Source organism: Gopherus flavomarginatus, chromosome 2 (genome assembly GCF_025201925.1).
Source record: "Gopherus flavomarginatus isolate rGopFla2 chromosome 2, rGopFla2.mat.asm, whole genome shotgun sequence".
Taxonomy (NCBI): Eukaryota; Metazoa; Chordata; order Testudines; family Testudinidae; genus Gopherus; species Gopherus flavomarginatus.
The window spans coordinates 265,110,884-265,134,245 of record NC_066618.1 but is presented as its reverse complement, the minus strand read 5'-3'; the positions used below and the strand labels follow the sequence as shown (position 1 = coordinate 265,134,245).

Below are 23,362 nucleotides of genomic sequence, written 5' to 3'. Positions count from 1 at the left end.
GAAAAAATTTTGAAGGAGAAAGTAGTTAAGGACATTGAGGTCAATCGTAATTGGGACCAGTTAGAACATGGTTTTACTAAAGGTAGATCATGCCAAACCAAGCTGATCTCCTTCTTTGAGAAGGTGACAGATTATTTAGACAAAGGAAATGCAGTGGATCTAATTTACCTCAATTTCAGTAAGGCATCTGACACGGTACCACATGGGGAACTATTAGTTAAATTGGAAAAGATGAGGATGAATATGAAAATTGAAAGGTGGATAAGGAACTAGTTAAAGGGGAGACTCCAACGGGTAGTACTGAAGGGTGAACTGTCAGGCTGGAAGGAAGTTACTAGTGGAGTTACTCAAGGATCAGTTTTGGGACCAATCTTATTTAACCTTTTTTTTTACTGACCTTGGCACAAAAAGCAGGAATGTGCTAATAAAGTTTGTGGATGACACAAAGCTGGGGGGTATTGCTAATACAGAGAAGGAGCGGGATATCATACAGGAAGATCTAGATGACCTTGTAAACTGGAGCAATAGTAATAGGATGAAATTTAATAGTGAAAAGTGCAAGGTCATGCACTTAGGGATTAATAATAAGAATTTTAGATATACATTGGGGACACATCAGTTGGAAGCAACAGAGGAGGAGAAGGACCTTGGAGTATTGGTTGATCACAAGATGACTATGAGCCGCCAATGTGATATGGCTGTTAAAAAAGCTAATGCAGTTTTAGGAGGCATCAGGCGAGGTATTTCCAGGAAAGATAAGGAGGTGTTAGTACCGTTATATAAGGTACTAGTGAGACCTCATCTGGAATACTGTGTGCAGTTCTGGTCTCCCATGTTTAAGAAGGATGAATTCAAACTGGAACAGGTTCAGAGACGGGCTACTAGGATGATCCGAGGAATGGAAAACCTGCCTTATGAAAGGAGACTCAAAGAGCTTGGCTTGTTTAGCCTAGCCAAAAGAAGGCTGAGGGGGGATATGCTTGCTCTTTATAAATATATCAGAGGGATTCATATTAGGGAGGGAGAGGAATTATTTAAGCTTAGTACCAATGTAGACACAAGAACAAATGGGTATAAACTGGACACTAGGAAGTTTAGACTTGAAATTAGACGAAGGTTTCTAACCATTAGAGGAGTGAAGTTCTGGAAGAGCCTTCCAAGGGGAGTAGTGGGGGCAAAAGACATATCTGGCTTTAAGACTAAGCTTGATAAGTTTATGGAAGGGATGGTATGATGGGATAGCTTAATTTTGACAACTGATCTTTGATTATCAGCAGATAAGTATGCCCAGCGGCCTGTGATGGGATGTTGGATGGGATGGGATCTGAGTTACTGCAGAGAATTCTTTCCTGAGTGTTGGCTGGTGAGTCTTGCCCACATGCTCAGGGTTTAGCTGATCGCCATGTTCGGGGTCGGGAAGGAATTTTCCTCCAGGGCAGATTGGCAGAAGCCCTGGAGGTTTTTTGCCTTCCTCTGCAGAGTGGGGCATGGGTCACTTGCTGGTGGATTCTCTGCAGCTTGAGGTCTTCAAACCACAATTTGAAGACTTCAATAACTCGGACATAGGTTAGGGATTTGTTATAGAAGTGGATGGGTAGGGTTCTGTGGCCTGCTTTGTGCAGGAGGTCAGACTAGATGATCATATTGGTCCCTTCTGACCCTAAAGTCTATGAGTCTATGAGATAAGGTCATATCTTTTATTGGACGCAATTCTGGGAAAGAAGAAGAGCCTCAAAAGCTTTCTCTCTCATGAACAGAAGCAGATCCAATAAAAGACATTACCTCACCCACCTTGTCTCTCAGCTAGAGGAATGAGTATTATTTACAACCTCTCCTCCAGATTACACAAACCAATATGACAATACAGACCAAAAATTTGTAACATTTTAGGACAAGAAATGAAGACTACCCAACCAGTTGAAATTACAGGGCGAATTTAGGCCCTTTCAGTAAATAGTTTAGCCACATTAGCATTTGACTAGGTATTGGGGTTGATGCCTTTACACTTGTGAAAATGTTTTGAGATCTTGACTAAAAGGGAAGAGAACCTCGTTTTACATCTCATTTAAAAGATAGCCTCTCCCTTAGCACAACATTACATAATACCATTCTAGAGTATTAGTTTAGTACTGAGAAAGAAAGAAGAATGCCACCAACACCACTTCCTATACATTTACCAGCTTTTTACCATTCTTGAAACACTTTGATTCTGCAGATTTTTAAGTAACCAATTAAAGTCGTCTCTCTTGAGCTTTAGGTAACTGTAAAATCAAGAAAATGTGGGAGTTTTCTGTTTGTTTGTTTGTTTTTGGAAAATCTGTTCAGAGTAAAAAATATGTAGAAATTAAACAAAGAGGGTTTTGTTGTGGGAATCTAAAAATTGATAGATTTGGTCTTTAAATAATAAATGTAATTTATCATTCCAAATAAAAAAAGATTTCAGGATGACAAATCAAACTCCTAATTCCAAAAAATGTAATTGGCCTAAAATACTGAACACAAAGAACGTTAATATAATTTGTTTTCAACATTTAACAGAATTATAAGTAGAAAAATACAATTTTTATTTTTTGCTTACGAGTGAATCTATGTTGAATTACAGAACAAAGGTAATGCAGATATGACTACTTGATAGATGTTTTTTCCTAACATGGGTTTACATCGGGACAAGTTCTTTGAAAATCATTTGTTTTCAATGTATGTTGCAAAAAGGTTTTAGATGAAAAATCATATATACTCCAAGATAAGGAAAAAAGGGGAGAAGACTCTTCTGACTAATATGTGGGAAATTTCTTTTTTGCCAGAGTTTTGATATTAATTTTACTTATAATCTATATTGATTGATTATCACTTAATTATGAGGGAAGATTGACTCCAAAGTAAATTTCACTTTACACACTTGGAATTCTACTAACGAAATTAAGTTTATTTCAATAATCTAACCATTTCAAAATCTAATTTATAAAAAGATTTATATCTCATGAATAGGAATTAATGGTGATGCTGTAACAGCTCCCTATATCTGTAAATATGCTTGGGGATGAGAAGAAGAAGATATCTCTTGGGAATTTTTTGTGTGTGATAATTATTACCTCCCTCTACAACTGGGGCTTTTCAGCATGACTTGTGAAGTATTCTTATTCTTCTGGTTATCCTCATTGGGCCAAGTCTGCTCTCACTAAAGTCAATGGAAAAACTATGTTTCATTTCAAGAGGAGAAGGATGGTGCGTTTTCTGATGTACTATTATCTAGCAATAAATTAATACAGTTTTTTAAAAAGTGAAACTTTCTTTCCCACAGGCCGATAATGCAGGCAGGCAAGAAGTGCTGTATTTCACATCTCATGTTATAATGGTGTTCTCAATACAAGTGCTGTTAGGGGGAGAAAAGGTTTTTTTTTGAAGAAAAGAGCCATGTGGAACAGGGCTTCTAGGTCTGATTCTGCTTACATTGACTTCAATAATGCAGCATCTGAATCCAATGGAACAAAAGCAATATATGACTATTTTCATTATTGATTAGCTTTGTTACATGTTCAGGTTAATTTTACACTCGCATCGGTTTCAATACACATGCTAAATGTCAGGATAACAGTCACTAGGATTAACTGTAATAAATATACATATATAGGATAGTCCAACATGTGAGACAAAATGTGGAGTGCTTTGGAAAATCTGATGCAGCTCCACAGCTTAAATTCTTGCATAACAGATGGAAAAGATTTGTAGAAAACTATAAAATCTGCTCTTTGGAAAGAGCCTAGAAATGGCCAGACTCCTACTGATTTCAATGGAAGCAGAAATTCTGCACAGAAAATCAACTTCACTGTATTTTATGTTATTTTTACCTTAAATGAGGACTGTTTTTTACAAAATTAATCAATCACCCATGATAAAACTATTACATATGGTCCACTATTGTAGTCAAACTGTCTTTTGTGAACCAGCATGCTGGTGGCCCAGTTCTGCCCTTTCTTAAATCAGGAGTAACTCTACTGAATTCAGTGTAGTTACACAGCAGTAAAACTGATGTATATGAGAAGAAAAAGACCACGGTATTACTTGTTGTTAATGTCACAGTATGCATAATTCTATACACATGTATAAGTAAAATATTCCTCACAACAGTTTCTTGGCATAACACATCTAGGCTTGGGGCTAAAATCTCAGCTGCACCTAAGAGCTGCTCTAACTGGCCCCAGCTTCCGAGTGGCTATTATGCCAGTAAGCACTGCAGAGTATTGTGAACTCTGGCTCTGACATCCCAGGGGAAGGGAGGAAGAAGCTGGCACAGAATCAGCTATACCAGCTTTGCACCAGCTGAGGATTCCCCCCCACAACCTCTGCTACCTAATTTGGGCAGCTGTAGGGTCCTTTTTGAACCACCTGGCATAGGCCAAACATCATGGTCCTTCACTTTCAATTCCACACACTTTGGCATATTCCATGTAATCACTGTACAATGACTTCACACTCTACATTTTATACTTTTGCTCACATGGATTAATGCCTGATTTGACATTTTCAAATGGAAAAAAATGACTGGATTTAGGCAAATATATTTCTGGTTTATCTAGTTGTTTGGGAATACACTCAGCAATTGCTTTGCCATTGCTGACCTTCATCAGATGTCCATAATTTTCTTACTCCATCTGTTCTGGCTGTCACAGAAAATAATTAGTACAAAAAGTCTCTGGACTGGATACACAACATTCACGTTCCCTTTCTTGACATGTTCACCCCTCCATTAATTAAATTAACTCATTAAACTGTTAATTTACTGTTTTATGAATTTTTCACTTCAGCACTCAGATATTTATCTAAATTATACCCAGCTAATTTTATTCCTGGCTTTTCCTACATTTTATTAATAGATATAGGGCACCATTTTATTAACAATAAGAAATGTAACTGTGGTTTTTGTGTGCCTTAGACAAGTGAAACAAGTTACTTCGACAGTGCTGTTTTATGTAATGATAGTAAATTATTTGTATATAACACTTGATATCACAAAGAATTTTACAGATTAAACTAACATATAAACTATATAGAGAGATCATTTACTTCACCATGAAAATATAGCCATCTCGGATCTGAAATACACTAATAGTTAATCAGTTCATAGCTTTGGACACAAAATGAAGATATTATATGTAATGAAAATTGTGAGAAGAAATCAGATAGGCAGAGTATGATTGCCCTTGTTGGAACTTGGCTAGGACAATAGCATTAACACCCTCATCTTTTTTGATCATTAGTAGGGATGATTGAATTTTTCAACTAAAACTGTTTTTCAATGGGAAATTGGGTTTTTGACTAAACAACATTTTCCATGGAAAACTTCTGCATAATATTTATCAGTATCCTCACTAAGCCTATAATACAGGAAACACAAAATAAAAAGGAGTGGAAGCAAAATAAACAAACAGAACAATACCAGAGTTTGAACTTCAGCAGTGAAGAAGAAACTACAGCGAATCAGCTTAGTGACACAGATACAACATAAATGCTTATCTCATAATTTGGATTTCAACAAGAAGAAAAACTAATGTTATTGATGGAAAAATAAACAACCATATTAGATTGAATTTTTATCCAAACACATTTGATTAATATTGTAAAAACTGATGATGGCCTTGGATATAATACATCAATGGAAGCAGAGAAATTTCCCAAACCATCATCATCATCATCTTGCCCTTGAAACTCAAATCTAGAACTCTGAAAAATGCTTCACCTCATGTAACTCTTGAAAATTACATGTTTGCGTTCTTCCACATTGAACAAGATTTAGCAGAAAACGGATCTGCAATATCAGCACCCTGGTCCACAAACTTTACTGTTTATAATAAGTATTCTTGACTGGAAGTTTGCATGTCATAAGCGACACAAGAAAAGGGATGAATCCATTTCTAGAAGTATAATTTTTTGCTTTATTGATGTTATCACATGTCATTTATCATCAACCAATTAAAAGTCCTAATATATATCAAGAATCAAAACAGTTGTGTTGGGTACCTTTAGTGCTCACAGACTTGATGGGGACATAGGAACTGCCACACTGGATCAGAGCCATGGCGCCACACTAGTCCAGTACCATGCCTGACAGTGGGTAGCACCAGATACTTCACAGGAAGTTACAAGAAACCTTGTAATGGACAGTTAACAAATAGCCTACTCATGGGGAAAGTTCCTTCCTAATCCTAATTAGTAGTTGGCTTATTTTCTGAAGCATAGGGGTTTATTATATCCCTTCTAAACATACTCCATACAATGTAACTGTGGATGTTCTCATTCATCTAAATGTCTAATCTTATTATGAATCCTTCTAGAAATGTAGCTTTCCTGTAGCTATGAGTTCCACAGGAAAATTAAGTGTTGTGTTATCAGTGTCAATTTTTTCCCCTCTCAATTATTCTTCAATGTACCACTGCGTGGCTCCATTTTAATTATTTAGCCCTTTCAATCTCAGGCCACATACTTAGAAGTTTACTCCTTAAGTCTGAAATTTTAAAAGGAGTCTAAGGACTTACATGTTTCCATGGTGCCGTAGTCTGCATCAACATCCGGGGCATTAACTGGTCCTTATGATCCTGCTGGAGTATATTAAAAGTTCCCTACTGTGTGTTTGAAATGGGTATACATTAATAGGCACTAGGGAACATTTAGTGCATGTCAGCAGAGTCCATAAGGGCAAATTAGTGTGTAACATGCTGGTGCAGACTAAATATTTAAACCTCACTGGTGTGGTCTAGTACACTGTGTAGACAAGCCCCTAAGGGAGATATATTTCCAAACTGCATGGAATTCATTGGAATTTGGTGCCTAACTCCCTTAGGAGCCCTTTGGGTGACCAGATGTCCCAATTTTACAGGGATAGTCCCGATATTTGGGGCTTTTTTTTAATATGGGCTCGTATTACCCCCCACCCCCATCCTGATTTTTCACACTTGCTATGTGGTCACCCTAGATGTCTTTGAAAATCCCAGCCTAAAGTTTTAGGTTCTGTTTTGGATATTTCTAACTGGATCTAACAGTTAGTCGGGAGCTGTGAGAGACAATTATAGATGCAAAGAGACAGAACCTCAGCTTGTGTAAATTTTCATTGCTCCATGGAAGAGCAACTGAGGATCTGCCCCAGAATTCTTGACAGCCTGGAGGACTGAGCCCATACATCTGCAGAAGGTGCTACCAATCCTTGGAACACAGGCCACAAACCACCAACTTTTGGTATGTGGTGATTGGAGCAAGGGTCTTAAACTACTCCTTTGATTGATAGGTTTCAGAGTTGCAGCCGTGTTAGTCTGTATCAGCAAAAACAATGAGGAGTACTTGTGGCACCTCAGAGACTAACAAATTTATTTGGGCATAAGCTTTCGTGGGCTAAGATGATGAAGTGGGTCTTATCCCACAAAAGCTTATGCCCAAATACATTTGTTAGTCTCTAAGGTGCCACAAGTACTCCTCATTGTTTTTCCTTTGATTGAGTGTTCCCTCTCCCCTCCAACTCTGAGGGCTTAAAGGCAAAGAATGTTTTCAATATTCTAATGGTAGTTTCCATGGTTCTTATGGCTGCCATTTGTCAGATATGCAAAATATTGAACAACAAAGAGAGGTGACAAACTCTTCTCTAGTACAGCAGTTAATCAAATGTTTTAATAGATTGTAATGGGTACAAATCAGAAGGGCAACACAGACAAAAGCATCACTGAAGCAAATATCTCAAGCATTGCACAAAAATAGATAAGAACGACATTTCCAGGGAGTGGGATGAAAGAATAAATTGTGGCCAGACTAGCAGCTAAAGAGAACCATTAATGTGCATGCGCCCTCGAAGGAAAGCATCTCCTACCGAATCACTAACTCCACCTCTTGAACACCTAGGTGTTCCAAGGAAGTATTTTGTCCACAATTAAACTTGGCTTGACCCAGTTACCGTATAAGTTCTAATGGGATCACAAAGTAAATATGGCCTTAGCTTTTTTACTACCTTTCTCCCAAATCAAGTACAGCGCATTCCTGGTTATACATTATTTTGCACACAATATTTGGCAATTGTGATACTCGGATTGTCATTACGGATTAAATGGAATTACAGTATCATACAAGACTAAATATGTAGAGGGTTTTTATTAAAATATTTATATAATCAATTTAATAAAAGATTGTTCTCTATACTATGAATTTGAGTTCCATGAACACGAAGAATTTTTCCTCCTTTCTTTCCTCTTATTTTAAATCCAGCCTCTTCTTTCTCAATAATAACAAAGGTTTATTTTCTTTTGTTATAGAATGCCTCAATGGCCCCATCTTGACCTTTCCCTCTTCTCCATTTACCTTCTCTTCTACTGCTTCAAAACAGTATAGTCCTCTTCCTAGGTAACAAGTCCTTATGATAGAGTATACTTGATCTAGGAATACTCTAAGGGAAAATACCATAAACCACATAAGCATTGCAGAGATCTGGTATAGCCACTGGCTGTTATCTTGGAAGATAATTGTTGAAATACTTGTGTGGAACTGTGGTGCTGTTCCACAATGCCAAAGTTCTTACTAAGCCACTGAGATCCCAAACCACCATCAACCACCTTGGTGCAGATCCATCAGATTACCAGTGGATGTCAGTGGTGGTAGTCAGTGGGGAGACATTCATTTGATGGAGAAATACTGGGACTGCTAAGACTATAGTTAAGCTCCATGCAATTAAACCCCATCAATTACTCCCAGCATGTGAAATCCAGGTTAAAGTTGCTAGTGTAAAATCATTTGCTCTACCTACAGCACAGATTTCATTAGATCCAAGAACAGTCAGGGCTGCTGGTTGTAGGTGTATTATCAGATATGCCATAGTCTTTGCTTTTGAGGAATGATTTTATGGCTTTAAAGGCAGAAGCGGTGAATCAGACCTTCTCAGTTAGCTCCAGATCTACAAGAGACTGTGTTCATCAAAATTCAAGAGTAGTTCACAGGAAGAGGTGGGAGGTGTATCCCCCCCCCCCGCCATTATCCAAGAGAAGTCAGGTTACTTTCCCAGTATATGCAAACCAGTATCTGAGGAGGGTGTGTATGTGGTGCGTGTATGACAGACAGCATCCTACCCCAGGGGAGTGAGGAAACATAATGACTTGAAGGGCACAGGCCAGGGAAATAAGCTCTCTGCTTACCCTGACCAGGGGACCAGAGGCAGTACAGAGCATGGTTACTCATATGTCTAATCCTTCTTGGAATCCTCCTTAGCATTTTACTTCAATACTATCTTGTGGTAGTAAGTTTCACAGTTTCAGGGTAACTACACTTGTATTTCCTCCTCCGTGGTCCCTCAAGGGCAATCACTTAAAGGTTTCCAGCTCCCAGGCGTCACTTCTCCTGGGCAGGGCCCCACGTCTCACTCCCTTCTGCTGTGGGGATTTTAAATCTGCACAGCTCCCTATCTTACACTGTGACATCCCCAGCCAGCTGGTCTGCCTAGAAAGTCAGCTCCTGTGCTTTGATTTCTTTCTCAGGGCTATGACCAATGTATTGCCAGCAGTTACAAGTTACCACAGGAGCTCCTTCTGAGCAAGCACATTTATTCTTAAGGAAAAAGTGTTAGAGGGAAAGCATATAAAATAATAAAAGACCCTACATGCCTGCTGAAAAGCATGCCAGAGGTAACCCTTAACTCTAACATAACGCTGCAACAACTCTGGATAGATAGATAGATAGATAGATAGATAGATAGATAGATAGATAGATAGATAGATAGATAGATAGATAGATAGATAGATAGATAGGAGTCTGCACTAACACCAGCTAAAAGAAAATTTTATACAGAAAAGTCAAAAAGTCAACTTCATACTGAAGCCAACAGCTAAGATCCCTGGGGTTAGGAAAAATCTTCTTCCACAGACTTATTATGGTACAATTATCTATTTGGGGGGCGGGTTGTAGCTTCCTCTGAAGCATCTGGTACTGGCAGCTGTTAGAGACAGAACAATACTAGATAGACCATTGGGCTAATCCAATATGGCTAGTCCTGTTGGTGTTGGTACACCTTTCCACTTCCTTAGCAATGATAATTGGAGGGCTATTTTACCCCAGCAAATAGTAATTATGTTTATTTCCACCAAAAGAAAAAAAATAGAACTGAGATATAACAGAATATTCCACCTGTTAAACTCCACTTGCATGCCATCTCCAGCTTAGTTAAAGAAATTTGTTCTCAGGTGAGAGGTTGCAGTAAACAAATTGTCTTCCCAAGAAAATGGCACACTTGACCTTATGCTAGCTGACAAATTTAGAAAATCAAAGCCACTTGCAATAGCTATAGACCAGGAGTTTTCAATTAGTATCTGACATACCCAGATCAGTTCATTAATATAAAATATACTTAGTAAAAACCAGGTATATTATATGTATTTATTAATTTTCCTCTGTCTATGTAATATTAATATTTAATTAAGAAAAACTGGACCAACAGGGAAAGGGTGAGAAAGTGAAGACTGAACTCTTTTGGGATGACTTTATGAGATCTTAGGGATTCTGCTGATGCACACTCAGTGAAGTTTGTGAATGTGCCACTGCCTGTCTTCCTGGGCTAACTGGTAAGGCAAATCATTCCCTTTCCAATGGTAAAAAGTGGAGCCTGGCAGGGAAATAAATCTGACAGTATACCTCTAGAGACAGTTTGCATAATTAAGAAGTGATTATTTTCAAAAATCAATCCTATATCAGACTTCCCATCCTCAATGCAGGAGGATAATGGTGAAGATAAACTCATATACAGGGGTAGACAGCAGAAATTATGAGGCACAGAGAGACTGCGGGGTCAAGGGGAGGAAGTGTTTCTTTGGAACTACTGTGTTCTATATGGTTTCCTTTGAAAAACACTTTTGAGGGCCTAATGATGCACCTTTCTGCACATGTAGTCCCAATGCTGTCTTATGGAGTCAGGAACTACACAGTGACTAAAGGGGACAGAATCAAACAGTGAGGAAGCAACTGAATTGGCTGAATAACTGCAGATCAATTTATATATTCACAATCCTTATATGGTACATAGAATCATAGCAGTTATTTATGGGGAAGTCTGGTTACAGCACCAAGTCCATTCCTGTACAAGAAAAGATAATGCCCTTCAAGTAAGGATATAACTGATAAATGTAAGATAGTTCCATATAAAATAAACATGAAAACATTTCCTGACCCAAGCCCCCCAATGAATGTTATTACATTACATATTAAGTACTATGAGTGAACCTATCCTTTAAGTCATATAATACATCTACTGGTCTAAATGTTCAGAGCATAACAATGTAGTGTGCCCTTTGTTCCAATGAATTCTAAATCTTTTCAGTAACAGACTCTTCCATTTTGTCTAGGACTTCTCATGAGGCCTTCATGTAATACTCCCACAATATCATGTACATTTTTTACTACAAGGAATTACGTTATTAGGAAGCAATTAAATAAATTAACCTGAACTGTCTACAAAACTAATAGCACTTAATATAATTAATGGCTTCTTTATTTTCATATATTAAATAACATAGTTTTACTTTATCTTCCCCATTGAGCAATGAACTATACAATTAACATACAGCGTTTGCCACAGAGTTCTTTTCCTCAGTAAGATTTTATGGCTAAGAAGTCTTATGTTTACCATTTACAGTCTCAAATCGATTTTTCAGGTCTCAGCGAGGTCACTTAAATATTTTGTGGAATTATATAATGGAATTATAAAATAATCAAGATATTTTCAATACAATTAATATATAATAGGTGACATGATTCAGTCCCAGATAACAAGAAATTTGGATCATAACTTTAGAACTGCATTGCTACATGGCCAAACTGATTACTTGCAAATTGCCACAATTAAGTTAAAGCAGCAAAGAATCCTGTGGCACCTTATAGACTAACAGACGTTTTGGAGCATGAGCTTTCGTGGGTGAATACCCACTTCTTCAGATGCATCCCACTTCAGATGCATCCCAGAATACCCCCTTCTTCAGATGCATCAGATGAAGTGGGTATTCACCCACGAAAGCTCATGCTCCAAAACGTCTGTTAGTCTATAAGGTGCCACAGGATTCTTTGCTGCTTTTACAGATCCAGACTAACACGGCTACCCCTCTAATACTTGACACAATTAAGTTGGAATCTTGTGTACTGATTTGACTGGGAAGGTTATCTATCCAATGGCTAAACTTTCACTACCAGAATAAATAAAAAACTATTATGTCTGTGCCGTAGAAGTCTTTAGAAGGCCAAGAAAACAATTTAAAAAAAAACCAGTTTGGAGGGTTATATGATTATTTCCTCAACAGCATGGAATCCTGGCACAAGTTTTAGTGGATCTCATTCTGAATTAGGACTCCAGGTACTTCCTGAGGCCTTGTCTACACTACAGGGGAAATTCGACCTAAGCTACGCAATTTGAGTTACATGAATAGCAAGGATCTACTTACCGCTGGGTCCACACTACGCGATGTCAACAGGAGATGCTCTCCTGTCAACTCCCCCTACTCTTATCGATCCGGTGGAGTACAGGAGTCAACAGGAGAGTGATCTGTGGTTGATTTAGTGGGTCTTCACTAGACCTGCTAAATCGACCGCTGATGCATTGATCGCTGCTCGTTGATCCCCTGGTAAGTGTAGACAAGCCCTGAGTCTATTGCTCCCTCTTTATGTTTTCTAAACTTGGATCTTAACAGTTCATTCCACTGGACAGCTAAATGATCATTTCTCACTTTTTGAAGCAGATGAACACTACATTTAATCAATTAACTCCTATATCTTAAACTTTAGTAATCAAGAATGTTTTATATTAGAGAGGTTTGTATGGTTGCTACACTTATTTCACTAACTTTGCAACAGACATGCAAGAACCCCTTAGTGAAACAAAAAAGCCCACCCTGTGCAAGGTTCATTTGTCCACATTACCCTAAAAGGATATCAAATGTTTCAGATTAGCATATTTTGCTGCTTTTCAAAACAAAACTCCCTTGCCTTAGAATGATAATCTTGCTCCAGCCTGGAGTCTGATCCTGCTGCCTGTTTGTACTTGCTTATTTTCATTTGACGATTTCTTTCTTCTACATCCATACCACCTGTCAAATAAACATAAATAAATAATCAATTAATTTTCAATCCTGAGTTTAAAGTGGCACTCATACAATTTCTAACAGAAAGGATACAATCTGACTTTTGCTTAAATTACTGTATCTGTATCTCCAGGTAAATTTAAAACATTTCAAAATTATCCTTTTGTAGAAAACCTGGGAAAAAAGCCATAATTGCAAGAAATGGTAGTAGAGAATAAAGTATTTTAACAGTACCTTGGCAAATATTTTATTCTCCACAGTTAATATTAAGAAAACTTTCAAATTAGGAGAGAATGTAAATGGAATAGAATGTCTCACCAAATAATTTATTGCTGCTACAGGAGAAATCAAGACTTCTATTTAAGGAAAATAAACAGTAATGCAAAGGCAACATATTTATTTCCAAAAGGAGATCCTGATCTTGTGATATGTTCTATTACGGTGATTTTAGCTCTTTTATATGAAATGACTGATTTTAGTTTCTATCAGTAAATAAGGATCACTGGAAATAGTCTGATCGATTGGCATAACTTTGATTTACCATAATTTAATATGTTTGTAAACAAATGTTTAATTTAATTTTGGAAAGAAATGCTAACAAGCTGCCCAGTGGTGTTGCTGTATCACTCTATAATAACATGCAGCTTCAAGAATGATTTCAGGATTTCATTCCTCCTGGACTACAGGAGACTAAGCACATAATTAGCCTCAGTCTGGGAAAAGGATGCTTGCTATGTCGTTCAAGCAGCAGCCCTTTTCAGCCAACCTGCAGTGGCTGAAAGTACTAATAGTGCCAAAAGAAAGTAACAAAACAAATGCGTGAGAGAGAACACTGGAGCTGGAAGGTAGCAGCCCCACCAAAAAATGGTGGGCAAATGTCCAAGCAAAAAGGGCATCTCTCCAATCAAGCAAAATATAGACATGTACTGTGTACATAAATGGTCTGATTCTCCTCCCACTTATTCTGATGTAAATCAAGAGTAACTCCATTGCAGTCAATGGAGTTACACCAATGTAAACAAAAAGAAGGGAGTGGAGAATCAGGCCCAAAGTTCCTAGCTGAAGCAATGTAACTAATAGCATTACTTTTCATATAGTATTGTGGCTAAGTCACATTAGTTTTGACTGACAAACTTCACATACTGTACATTTTTCCAAGGAAAATGAAGATTTGCAAAGGAAACTTTCATTTCTGAATGGAAGCTGCTGTGTATTCAGCATTGTTGAAAATCTGCCCATTTATTTAGGCACCTAAATATAGGATTGGGGGGAACCTAACTTTTTTTCCCCCATACCACTGAGTCTTAAGGAGAAATTTAAGTGGCAAAACAGGTCCATGTGCAGGCCCTTTGAACTATGCTTTGAATATCCTCTAGCAATAGTTCTACTGATGCCACTACTTGGTGCAAAAGAAGCCTGTTGACTACAAAACCTGCAACTCTTAACAGGAAATTGTGGGTGAGGAAGGGTGTGAAAAATAAAAAATAAATGTAATGTCCTATCAGCAGCATGCCCTTACAGTCTCTGCTTTTCCTTAAAAAAATCTAAAATAACCTAAACGAAAACAGCAAATCCCAAATACTAATTCTTGGAATGCAAATCAATGGGGGAAATGAATGAACAAGAAGAAAATGCAGGGATAGAGGCAGCTAATAATAAAGCATACAGTAAAAAACCCTAAAAGAAGATATCTCACAATGTTTAAATCAGCTACTATATAAAGCTGAACCAGTAGTTGGCAACCACCAAGGGACAACACTGATTCTTCGGTAATTTTCTATTTAATTAAAGTGCTTTTGATAGTGATTAAATTTATTTTTCAATAATTATTTTATTTCCTACTTTGAAAAGGGAGATGCAAGCGCTCTGATTAATAGATTGAAAGCTAGTTGAATTTCTTGGTAGCTTCTAAAAAGCACAGCTAAAATGCATCCTCACTTGGAATATTTTTCTTCTTTTGAATGACAGAAATAACACACCAGAGTCACTAAAGATGAATGAAAATACTCCAACCCCTAGTTAAAAAAAATAAATTTCCATGAAAACAGAATATTTTGCAGATTAATCCATACTTTTTTTGGTGTTTTTAATGAAAAGAGAAAGGGATTAAGGGTAAAATATTAGAATTTTGGTTTTGCCCTATTATGAAAGCATTATTTCTGTTAAACTTGGAAGAGTCCACATTCTGTCATGTTTGCCATGAAAAGCTGAGGAAATTGTAAGAAATGGAGAAATATTACCTCCTGTATATAGAAAATCTCACAAATATTTGTGAGAATGTCTGTTTTTATATATGAACACGTGGCAAAGTGAAAGCTGATACTTTGCACAGCTCCAGTTCTACCCCTCTCTACTGTAATACAGGTCTTGAACCTATAGCAAATATCAGCCATGTGCAGAGGCCCTGCTCAAGGCCCAGTACACCATTTAAGCCCTTTACTACAATGACAGAAGAACCTCTTCTGTTGCTGCAGCACATGCAGTAGTGCAGCTGCAACTCTGTTGCTGTAGTGTTTCTAGTGTAGACACGTCCATATATTGCACCTTCGACAGAATCTCTGGGGTGAATGTCATTCCTAAACTACCCGAACAAGATTATCAATATACATATATGTAAAAGGTTTTTGTTTTATTTTATATTTATATTTAGCCCAATTTATAGACTCACAGTTGATTTAATTATGCTGGGATACTTTCTGCTTATTGCAGAAAGAATTTTACAGACCGACATTGTTCATAGATCCGCCCTTAAGTTTTAGCATTATTGTTGAATTTTTGAATTCCTTCCTCCAAGAAATCTTCAGTCCTACTAGTAAATCAATGAAAACTCTGCAACTCCTATTTACACTGCCCCCATGTGATTTATATCTAATTTATTCCAAGCCCAACTGTTTATAGAGTCAGATTTTTGCATGCAAGGAGATAAAAGCTCATTCAATTATATTTGGAGTGAGTCAGTGTGAATGTAATTGCCTATTAAGCTCAGACAGAGGTTTCATTCTCTAGGGAAAGCCCAAAATGTATCTCCTGGGTTATGTTTTCTATTCCTAACTTTGTATTCACCAAAGAAAATACAATACTGTATACCAGCTGTATAACACACATTCTGGCTAAATATTGTAGTTGTAAGGCAAACATACTATGAGATTTTTAATAAGCTGCCCTACCTGCATTCCCATTCTCTGGATCTGCTTTCTTTTCTTCTATGAACAAATGAAAGCAATGTGTAAACCAAAAACAAAAGGAGAGAAAGAATGCAGAAAATAATAATAAAAGTAATAGAAATCATGCATTAAAGGAGTAAAATCCATCAAATTCATTTGAATTCATGACTTTTGTCAACCAACCAAGTAAAGTGCACTACACTCAGAAGGTTATTCACTGCATATTAGCATGTACATTTATGCATCCTTATTAGAGATTTACTGGAGGGAACCCATGGGTGTTTATGCACTTCCAGTCTCATTAACACAGTCCATACAAAAGACAGCAAGGCAGGTGTCAAACACAGTTAGCCTACGGTTCTCATGAATAGTATGTCATATAAGAAAAGCCAAAAACATACTTGTGCTATATGTTTTATGAAGCACATACAGGATTCAGCCAAGTGGTTCAAGCAGGAATATTAAATGTCTCATTTCCCCCCCAGTAACTACTTTAAACCTTTCTTTAGATAACCAATTCTTGTAGCTCCCACAGGTCACCAGATTTAATGACAATGCTACTGTAGTTTTGTCTTCAGGCTGGGGTATGATGAAAAATAAAACAAAGGATAATGAAGGCAGTACACAGCCTTCAGTTTTTGCACATAATTCCTACTGACTGATGTCAACAGACTTTTTGAATGCAGATCAAGGGCTGTATATGGACCTAAGCGTTTCTCTGGAAACAGGAAATGAAAATGAACTGAATCCCTATCCAAAAAGTTTGCCAGGACATACACTATACTTTGAAATCTAAGTTTGGCAATTAATGTATAAGCATTCAGTGTCAAAAGGAAATTTACTTTTAATTAGAATTAGAAGTATATTTATTTTTCAATTCAGATTCTCTCTTTCTTATCGTAAGCCAAAATTAGATTAATTAAAAACAAAACTAAACCAAAACCAACCAAACAAAAATCACTGAAATGTTGATGGAACAAAAAACTCCTGCAGGTCACAAATCCAAAATGGTATCATTCAAATTATTAAACTTTTTTTTTCAGAATTGCCGCTTATTAGAGGGGGGTTTCCACGTTATAATTATTTATAGTGCACAGAATATATATTATTTATATTTCTCTTTCCTAGTGGAATAATACAAAAGATAAATCTTAAGTAAATATCATAAATCTGACTTAATCTACAATTTGTAGTTAGCTATCAAAGGAAAGCGCCAAATCGTGCCTAAGGAACAACTCAAAGCAGTGTCAGGGTATTGTGCATCATACAAACATAGGCTCTTGGAATGCAGGGAAGGCATGGATTGTACATCATCCTTTGATGCAGCACAGCTTTCATTCACCTTCCAGTGGGGAACCAGCTCTCCTGGTCAACGTGGAGGGGAACATGGCAAGCCATTATTCTACCCCCTCTCTGCTCACTTGGGGAAGTCACTATTCTGCAAGGTATATTAATATGCTTGGTCCCTGTGTATAGGTGCAGGCCTCCTATCCAGCCTTGTGCTATACACCTCCTATCCTATACCTTTATCCTATCCCAGCCTTGTGCTCTCATATACAGTAGGTCTTCATATAACCTACAACATGAATGGTATTAGAGAGATAAGGTGGGTGAGGTAATATTTTTTATTGGACCAGCTTCTGTTTGTGGGAGAGACAAGCTTTCAAGCTACACAGTATTCTTTTTAGAAGTACGTCTGATAAAAGATATTACCCCACTCACTCTTGTCTCTCTAATATCCTGGGTCTGACACAGCTACAACAACACTGAATGCAACATCATTTGGTAGTAAGTAATGGTAATTAGATATTTAGAAACAGATTATTTTTGCAGTTACATTTATTTGTATGATCTTGCCTTCTGTTTTGGTATGTTGGCCCTGGCAAACTCATTTCATCTTCTTAATTAAACAAATTGCTAAACCTTTTGAGTTTTCTATGTTTTCTTATATGCTGCTTGGACTCACCAATATGATGGCTAGGAATACAATACTTTCTCTCATTACTTTCTCAAAAGCATAGCTATGCTTTCTGCTGTCTAAAAATAATTGTATACAAGGAATTATTGTAGTTGGTTCAATCTAAAGTTTGTGAGAGTTAAGTGACATCCATCATGATAATTCCCTTGATTTGGGGAACAGATTATGATTAAAGATGTTCTAAATTATTTTCATATAAATATTGAGAAGAAATCTCTGTTCGGTCTGCAACAGGATCTAAAAATATGGAAATCTATTTCTGCTATGATGTAGGATAAACTTATTATTTTCCTCATATGCTGAGATGCTTCGAAGGACATATTTTTCCAACTGCCGAAGTTACAAGATTTTTCTGCAGCACATCTTTATATGAGTATGTGGTTGCTAAAAAGAAGGGAGCTTGAAAGGGGCCTGATATTTATTTAGAAAGTGTTCAACACCAGTCCAGTGACAATCAGCCATTTTAAATTGTCTCAAATTGGACACCTTACATTTGAGGAACCCCAAATCATTAGTCATTTCTGAAAAATCTGGCTCACAGCTCTTCTGGTTGTATTATCTTTCTGCCCTTCGGTGTGTGAGGCTGGTCAGGGGCTGGTCTCAATTACTTCAATAAACTACACCAGTATATGTTAGCTGGGAATCTGACCCCCATTCTTAATAAGCTTAAGAAAATTCCTTGAAGATGAATTAAGTTTTTTGAAAATGGAGTGACTTATTCTATGTGTATATTTGGTAAGAAAATAAGACTAGTTGAGCCTTAATTTGAAATATGACCTATAAGCACAGCTTACATATTTACAGCAATGCTGCAAGAGAAGCAATCAAATAAGCTTGCATATTTCAGTCTTTATGATTACTTAATTAGGCTTTTGCTTCCTTTCTATATCCTTTATATCAATCTGGGGTAGGCAACCTGCAGCACGTGAGCTGATTTTCAGTGGCATTCACACTGCCCAGATCCTGGCCACCGCTCTCTGGGGGCTCTGCATTTTAATTTAATTTTAAATTAAGCTTCTTAAACATTTTAAAAAATTTATTTACTTTACATACAACAATAGTTTAGTTGTAATAGAGACACTTATAGAAAGATATCTTCTAAAAACGTTAAAATGTATGACTGGCACGCAACACCTTAAAATTGAGTGAATAAATGAAGACTCAGCATACCACTTGCAAAAAGTTGCTGACCCCTGTATTAACCAATATTTTTCCTTTTTTACTTTTCTGTGTCTTGAATTAACCTTGATATATAGACAGAAATCCTGATATTGTATCCTGTGTATGACCAGCTGAACTGAATAAAGTATTGAACTCTAACTGCATCAAAGTTATCCAGTTTGTCTGGGAAAAAAACAATACACTTCACATAAGTGGATTTCTGTACATTGCAGAAATGATCTGTGTTGGGCTGCAGCTAGATTAGACTATAGGTGTGTATATCTGTGTTTCTCTTTCAAGATTCACAGAATCCTCACTTTGTTACAAAACAGAATAGCCCCTGTATTTGACCCTTGTAATCACAATGATCCATAAGCCTGCATACAATAGTTAACCACTGCATATGTTCCCCACAACTAGTCCTATAGGAAGAGGGGAAGAGTCAATGGAGATAACAACATCAAATATGAGCCTCAGGAGGATACAGGATGGGTTGCAGAGGACTGCAAGGGAGAATAGCAATTGAGAGGACTTGCAGCCAAGGGGAACAGGGGATAGACAGGAGAATTGCACCATCACCAGGAAAAGGATGCTGCAAGAGAAGCAATCAAATAAGCTTGCATATTTCAGTCTTTATGATTACTTAATTAGGCTTTTGTTTCCTTTCTATATCCTTCATATTAACCCGGGGTAGGCAACCTGCGGCATGTGAGCTGACTTTCAGTGGCACTCACACTGCCCAGGTCCTATGTGATTGGGGACTCCTTACTGAGAAGAATAGACAGGCCTGTAAAAAGAGCTGATCCAGAGAACAGAAGGGTGTACTGTCTGCCAGATGCTAAGATAAGGGAGGTAGACCTGAGGCTGAAGAGGATCCTAACGGAAGTGGGAAAGAATCCACTGATTGTCCTTCATGTACGAACAAATGATTTGGCTAGATTCTCACTGGAACGTATCAAGGGAGACTATACCAGGCTGGGGAAGACGCTTAAGGAAACCGAGGCTCAGGTGATCTTCAGTGGGATTCTGCCTGTTCCTAGAGAAAGGCAACAAAAGTGTGACAAGATTATGATGATCAACAGATGGCTCCGGCACTGGTGCTATAAGGAGCGCTTTGTAATGTATGGCCATTGGGAGGCATTCATAGACAGAGGACTGTTCTCTCAGGATGGACTTCACCTGATTTGGGAGGGAAATAGACTTTTGGAGACTGGCACAATTGATTAAGAGAGCTTTAAACTAGGAATTTGGGGGAGATAGTTGGGAGATGACCAGGTAATCGCCACAACGAATTTTAACACTGAGAGGGAAGAAAACGAAGGAGGAGAGGATACAGCCGTGGGTAGGAGAATGGACATAAGGAGGAAGGGTAGTGAAGATACCAGTCTAATAGGTGATACTGGCAGTAGAATGTCTATGCCTAATTGGGTAAAGAACGTGAGTGAAGCCAAACAGCAAAAATTAAGATGTTTGTACATCAATACAAGGGGCCTAGGTAACAAAATGGAGAAACTAGAGTTACTTGTGCTGGAAGAGAAACTAGATATTATAGAGATAACAGAAACATGGTGGAATAGTAGTCATGACTGGAGTACGGGTATTGAAGGGTATGTGCTGGAGTACGGGTATTGAAGGGTATGTGCAAAGGTGGTAGAGTAGCACTATATATTAATTATGAGGTAGACTAAAGAAATAAGAAGTGATGGAACGATAAGACAGAATCTGTCTGGGCAAAAATCATATTGGGGAAGAAAGCTACTAGAGCCTCCCCTCAGATAGCGCTTGGGGTGTGCTATAGAACACTGGGATCCGATTTGGATATGGGTAGAGACCTATTTAATGTTTTTAATGAAGTAAATACTAATGAGAGTTGTGTGATCATGGGAGACTTTAACTTCCCAGATATAGACTAGAGGACAAGTGCTAGTAACAATAATAAGGCTCAGATTTCCTGGATGCAATAGCTGATGGATTCCTTAACCAAGTAGTTGCATTAGATTTGGTTTTGGTGAGTAGTGAGGACCTCATAGAAGAAATGATTGTAGGGGACAACTTTGGTTTGAGTGATCATGAGCTAATTCAGTTCAAACTAAATGGAAGCATAAAAAAAAAAGAGATCTGCGACTAGGGTTTTTGATTTCAAAAGGGTTAACTTAAAAAAAAGTAAGGAAATTAGTTAGGGAAGTGGACTGGATTTAAGAACTTGTGGATCTAAAGGTGGAGGAGGCTTGGAATTACTTCAAGTCAAAGTTTCAGAAACTATCAGAAGCCTGCATCCCAAGAAAGGGGAAAAAAATCATAGGCAGGATGAGCAAACTGGATGAGCAAGCATCTCAGAGACGTGATTAAGAAAAAGCAGAAAGCCTACAAGGAGTGGAAAATGGGAAGGATCAGCAAGGAAACTACCTGATTGAGGTCAGAACATGTAGGGATAAAGTGAGAAAGGCCAAAAGCCATGTAGTGTTGGACCTTGCAAAGGGAATTAAAACCAGCAGTAAAAGGTTCTATAGCCATATATATAAGAAGAAAACAAAGAAAGAAGAAGTGGGACTGCTAAACACTGAGGATGGAATGGAGGTTAAGGATAATTTATGCATGGCCCAATATCTAAACAAATACTTTGCCTCAGTCTTTAATGAGGAGCTTAGGGATAATGATAGGAAGACAAATGGGGATGAGGATATGGAGGTAGATATTACCACATCCAAGGTAGAAGCCAAACTCGAACAGCTTAATGGGACTAAATCAGGGGGCCCAGATAATCTTCATTCAAGAACATTAAAGAAACTGGCACATGAAATTGCAAACTCATTAGCAAGAATTTTTAATGAATCTGTCAACTCAGGAGTTGTACTGTATGACTGGAGAATTGCTAACCTAGTTCCTATTTTTAAGAAAGGAAAAAAAAGTGATCTGGGTAACTATAGGCCTGTTAGTTTGACATCTCTAGTATGTAAGGTCTTGGAAAAAAATTTGAAGGAGAAAGTAGTTAAGAACATTAAGGTCAATGGTATTTGGGTCAAAATACAACAAGGTTTTACAAAAGGTAGATTGTGCCAAACCAACCCTATCTCTTTCTTTGAGAAGGTAACAGATCTTTTAGACAAAGGAAATGCAGTGGCTCTAATTTACCTCTATTTCAGTAAGGCATTTGATACGATTCCAATGGGGAATTATTAGTTAAATTGGAAAAGATGGGGATCAATATGAAAATTGAAAGGTGGATAAGGAACTGGTTAAAGGGGAGACTATAAATGGTCGTACTGAAAGGTGAACTGTCAGGCTGGAGGGAGGTTACTGGTGGAGTTCCTCAGGGATCGGTTTTGAGACCAATCATATTTAATCTTTTTATTACTGATGTTGGCACAAAAAGCAGGAATGTGCTAATAAAGTTTGTGGATGACACAAAGCTCAGAGATATTGCCAATACAGAGAAGGACCCAGATATCATACAGGAATATCTGGATGACATTATAAACTGGAGTAATACTAACAGGATGAAATTTAATACTGAAAAGTGAAAGGTCATGCATTTTAGGGATTAATAACAAGATTTTTTGTTATAAACTGGAGATGCATCAATTGAAAGTAACAGAGGAGGAGAATAACCTTCGAGTATTGGTTGATCACAGGATGACTATGAGCTGCCAATGTGATATGGCCATGAAAAAAGCTAATGCGCTCTTGGGATGCATCAGGCGAGATATTTCCAGTAAAAATAAGGCGGTGTTAGTACCGTTATACAAGGCACTGGTGAGACCACAACTGGAATATTGTGTGCAGTTCTGGTCTCCCATGCTTAAGAAGGATGAATTCAAACTGGAACAGGTACAGAGATGGGCTACCAGGATGATCCAAGGAATGGAAAACCTGTCTTATGAAAGGAGACTCAAAGAGCTTGGCTTGTTTAGCCTAACCAAAAGAAGGCTGAGGGGAGATATCATTGCTCTCTATAAATATATCAGAGGGATAAA

At 37.6% G+C, this 23,362-nt stretch overlaps 1 protein-coding gene across 47 annotated transcripts in view; it reads right to left on the bottom strand.

Moving 5' to 3' along the window:
• The window catches only part of RIMS2 (regulating synaptic membrane exocytosis 2), an 885,358-nt gene that overhangs the window by 150,750 nt on the left and 711,246 nt on the right, over nucleotides 1-23,362 (bottom strand). For 28 of the 47 annotated variants that reach the window (XM_050940515.1, XM_050940516.1, XM_050940518.1 and 25 more), the window contains 2 exons: nucleotides 16,253-16,288; nucleotides 12,991-13,091 (listed from right to left, as the gene is read on the bottom strand). In XM_050940515.1, coding sequence (XP_050796472.1) covers nucleotides 12,991-13,091; nucleotides 16,253-16,288 — 137 coding nt within the window. The remainder of the gene's footprint in view (nucleotides 1-12,990; nucleotides 13,092-16,252; nucleotides 16,289-23,362) is intronic. The other 19 variants (XM_050940563.1, XM_050940562.1, XM_050940560.1 and 16 more) reach the window with 2 other exon arrangements.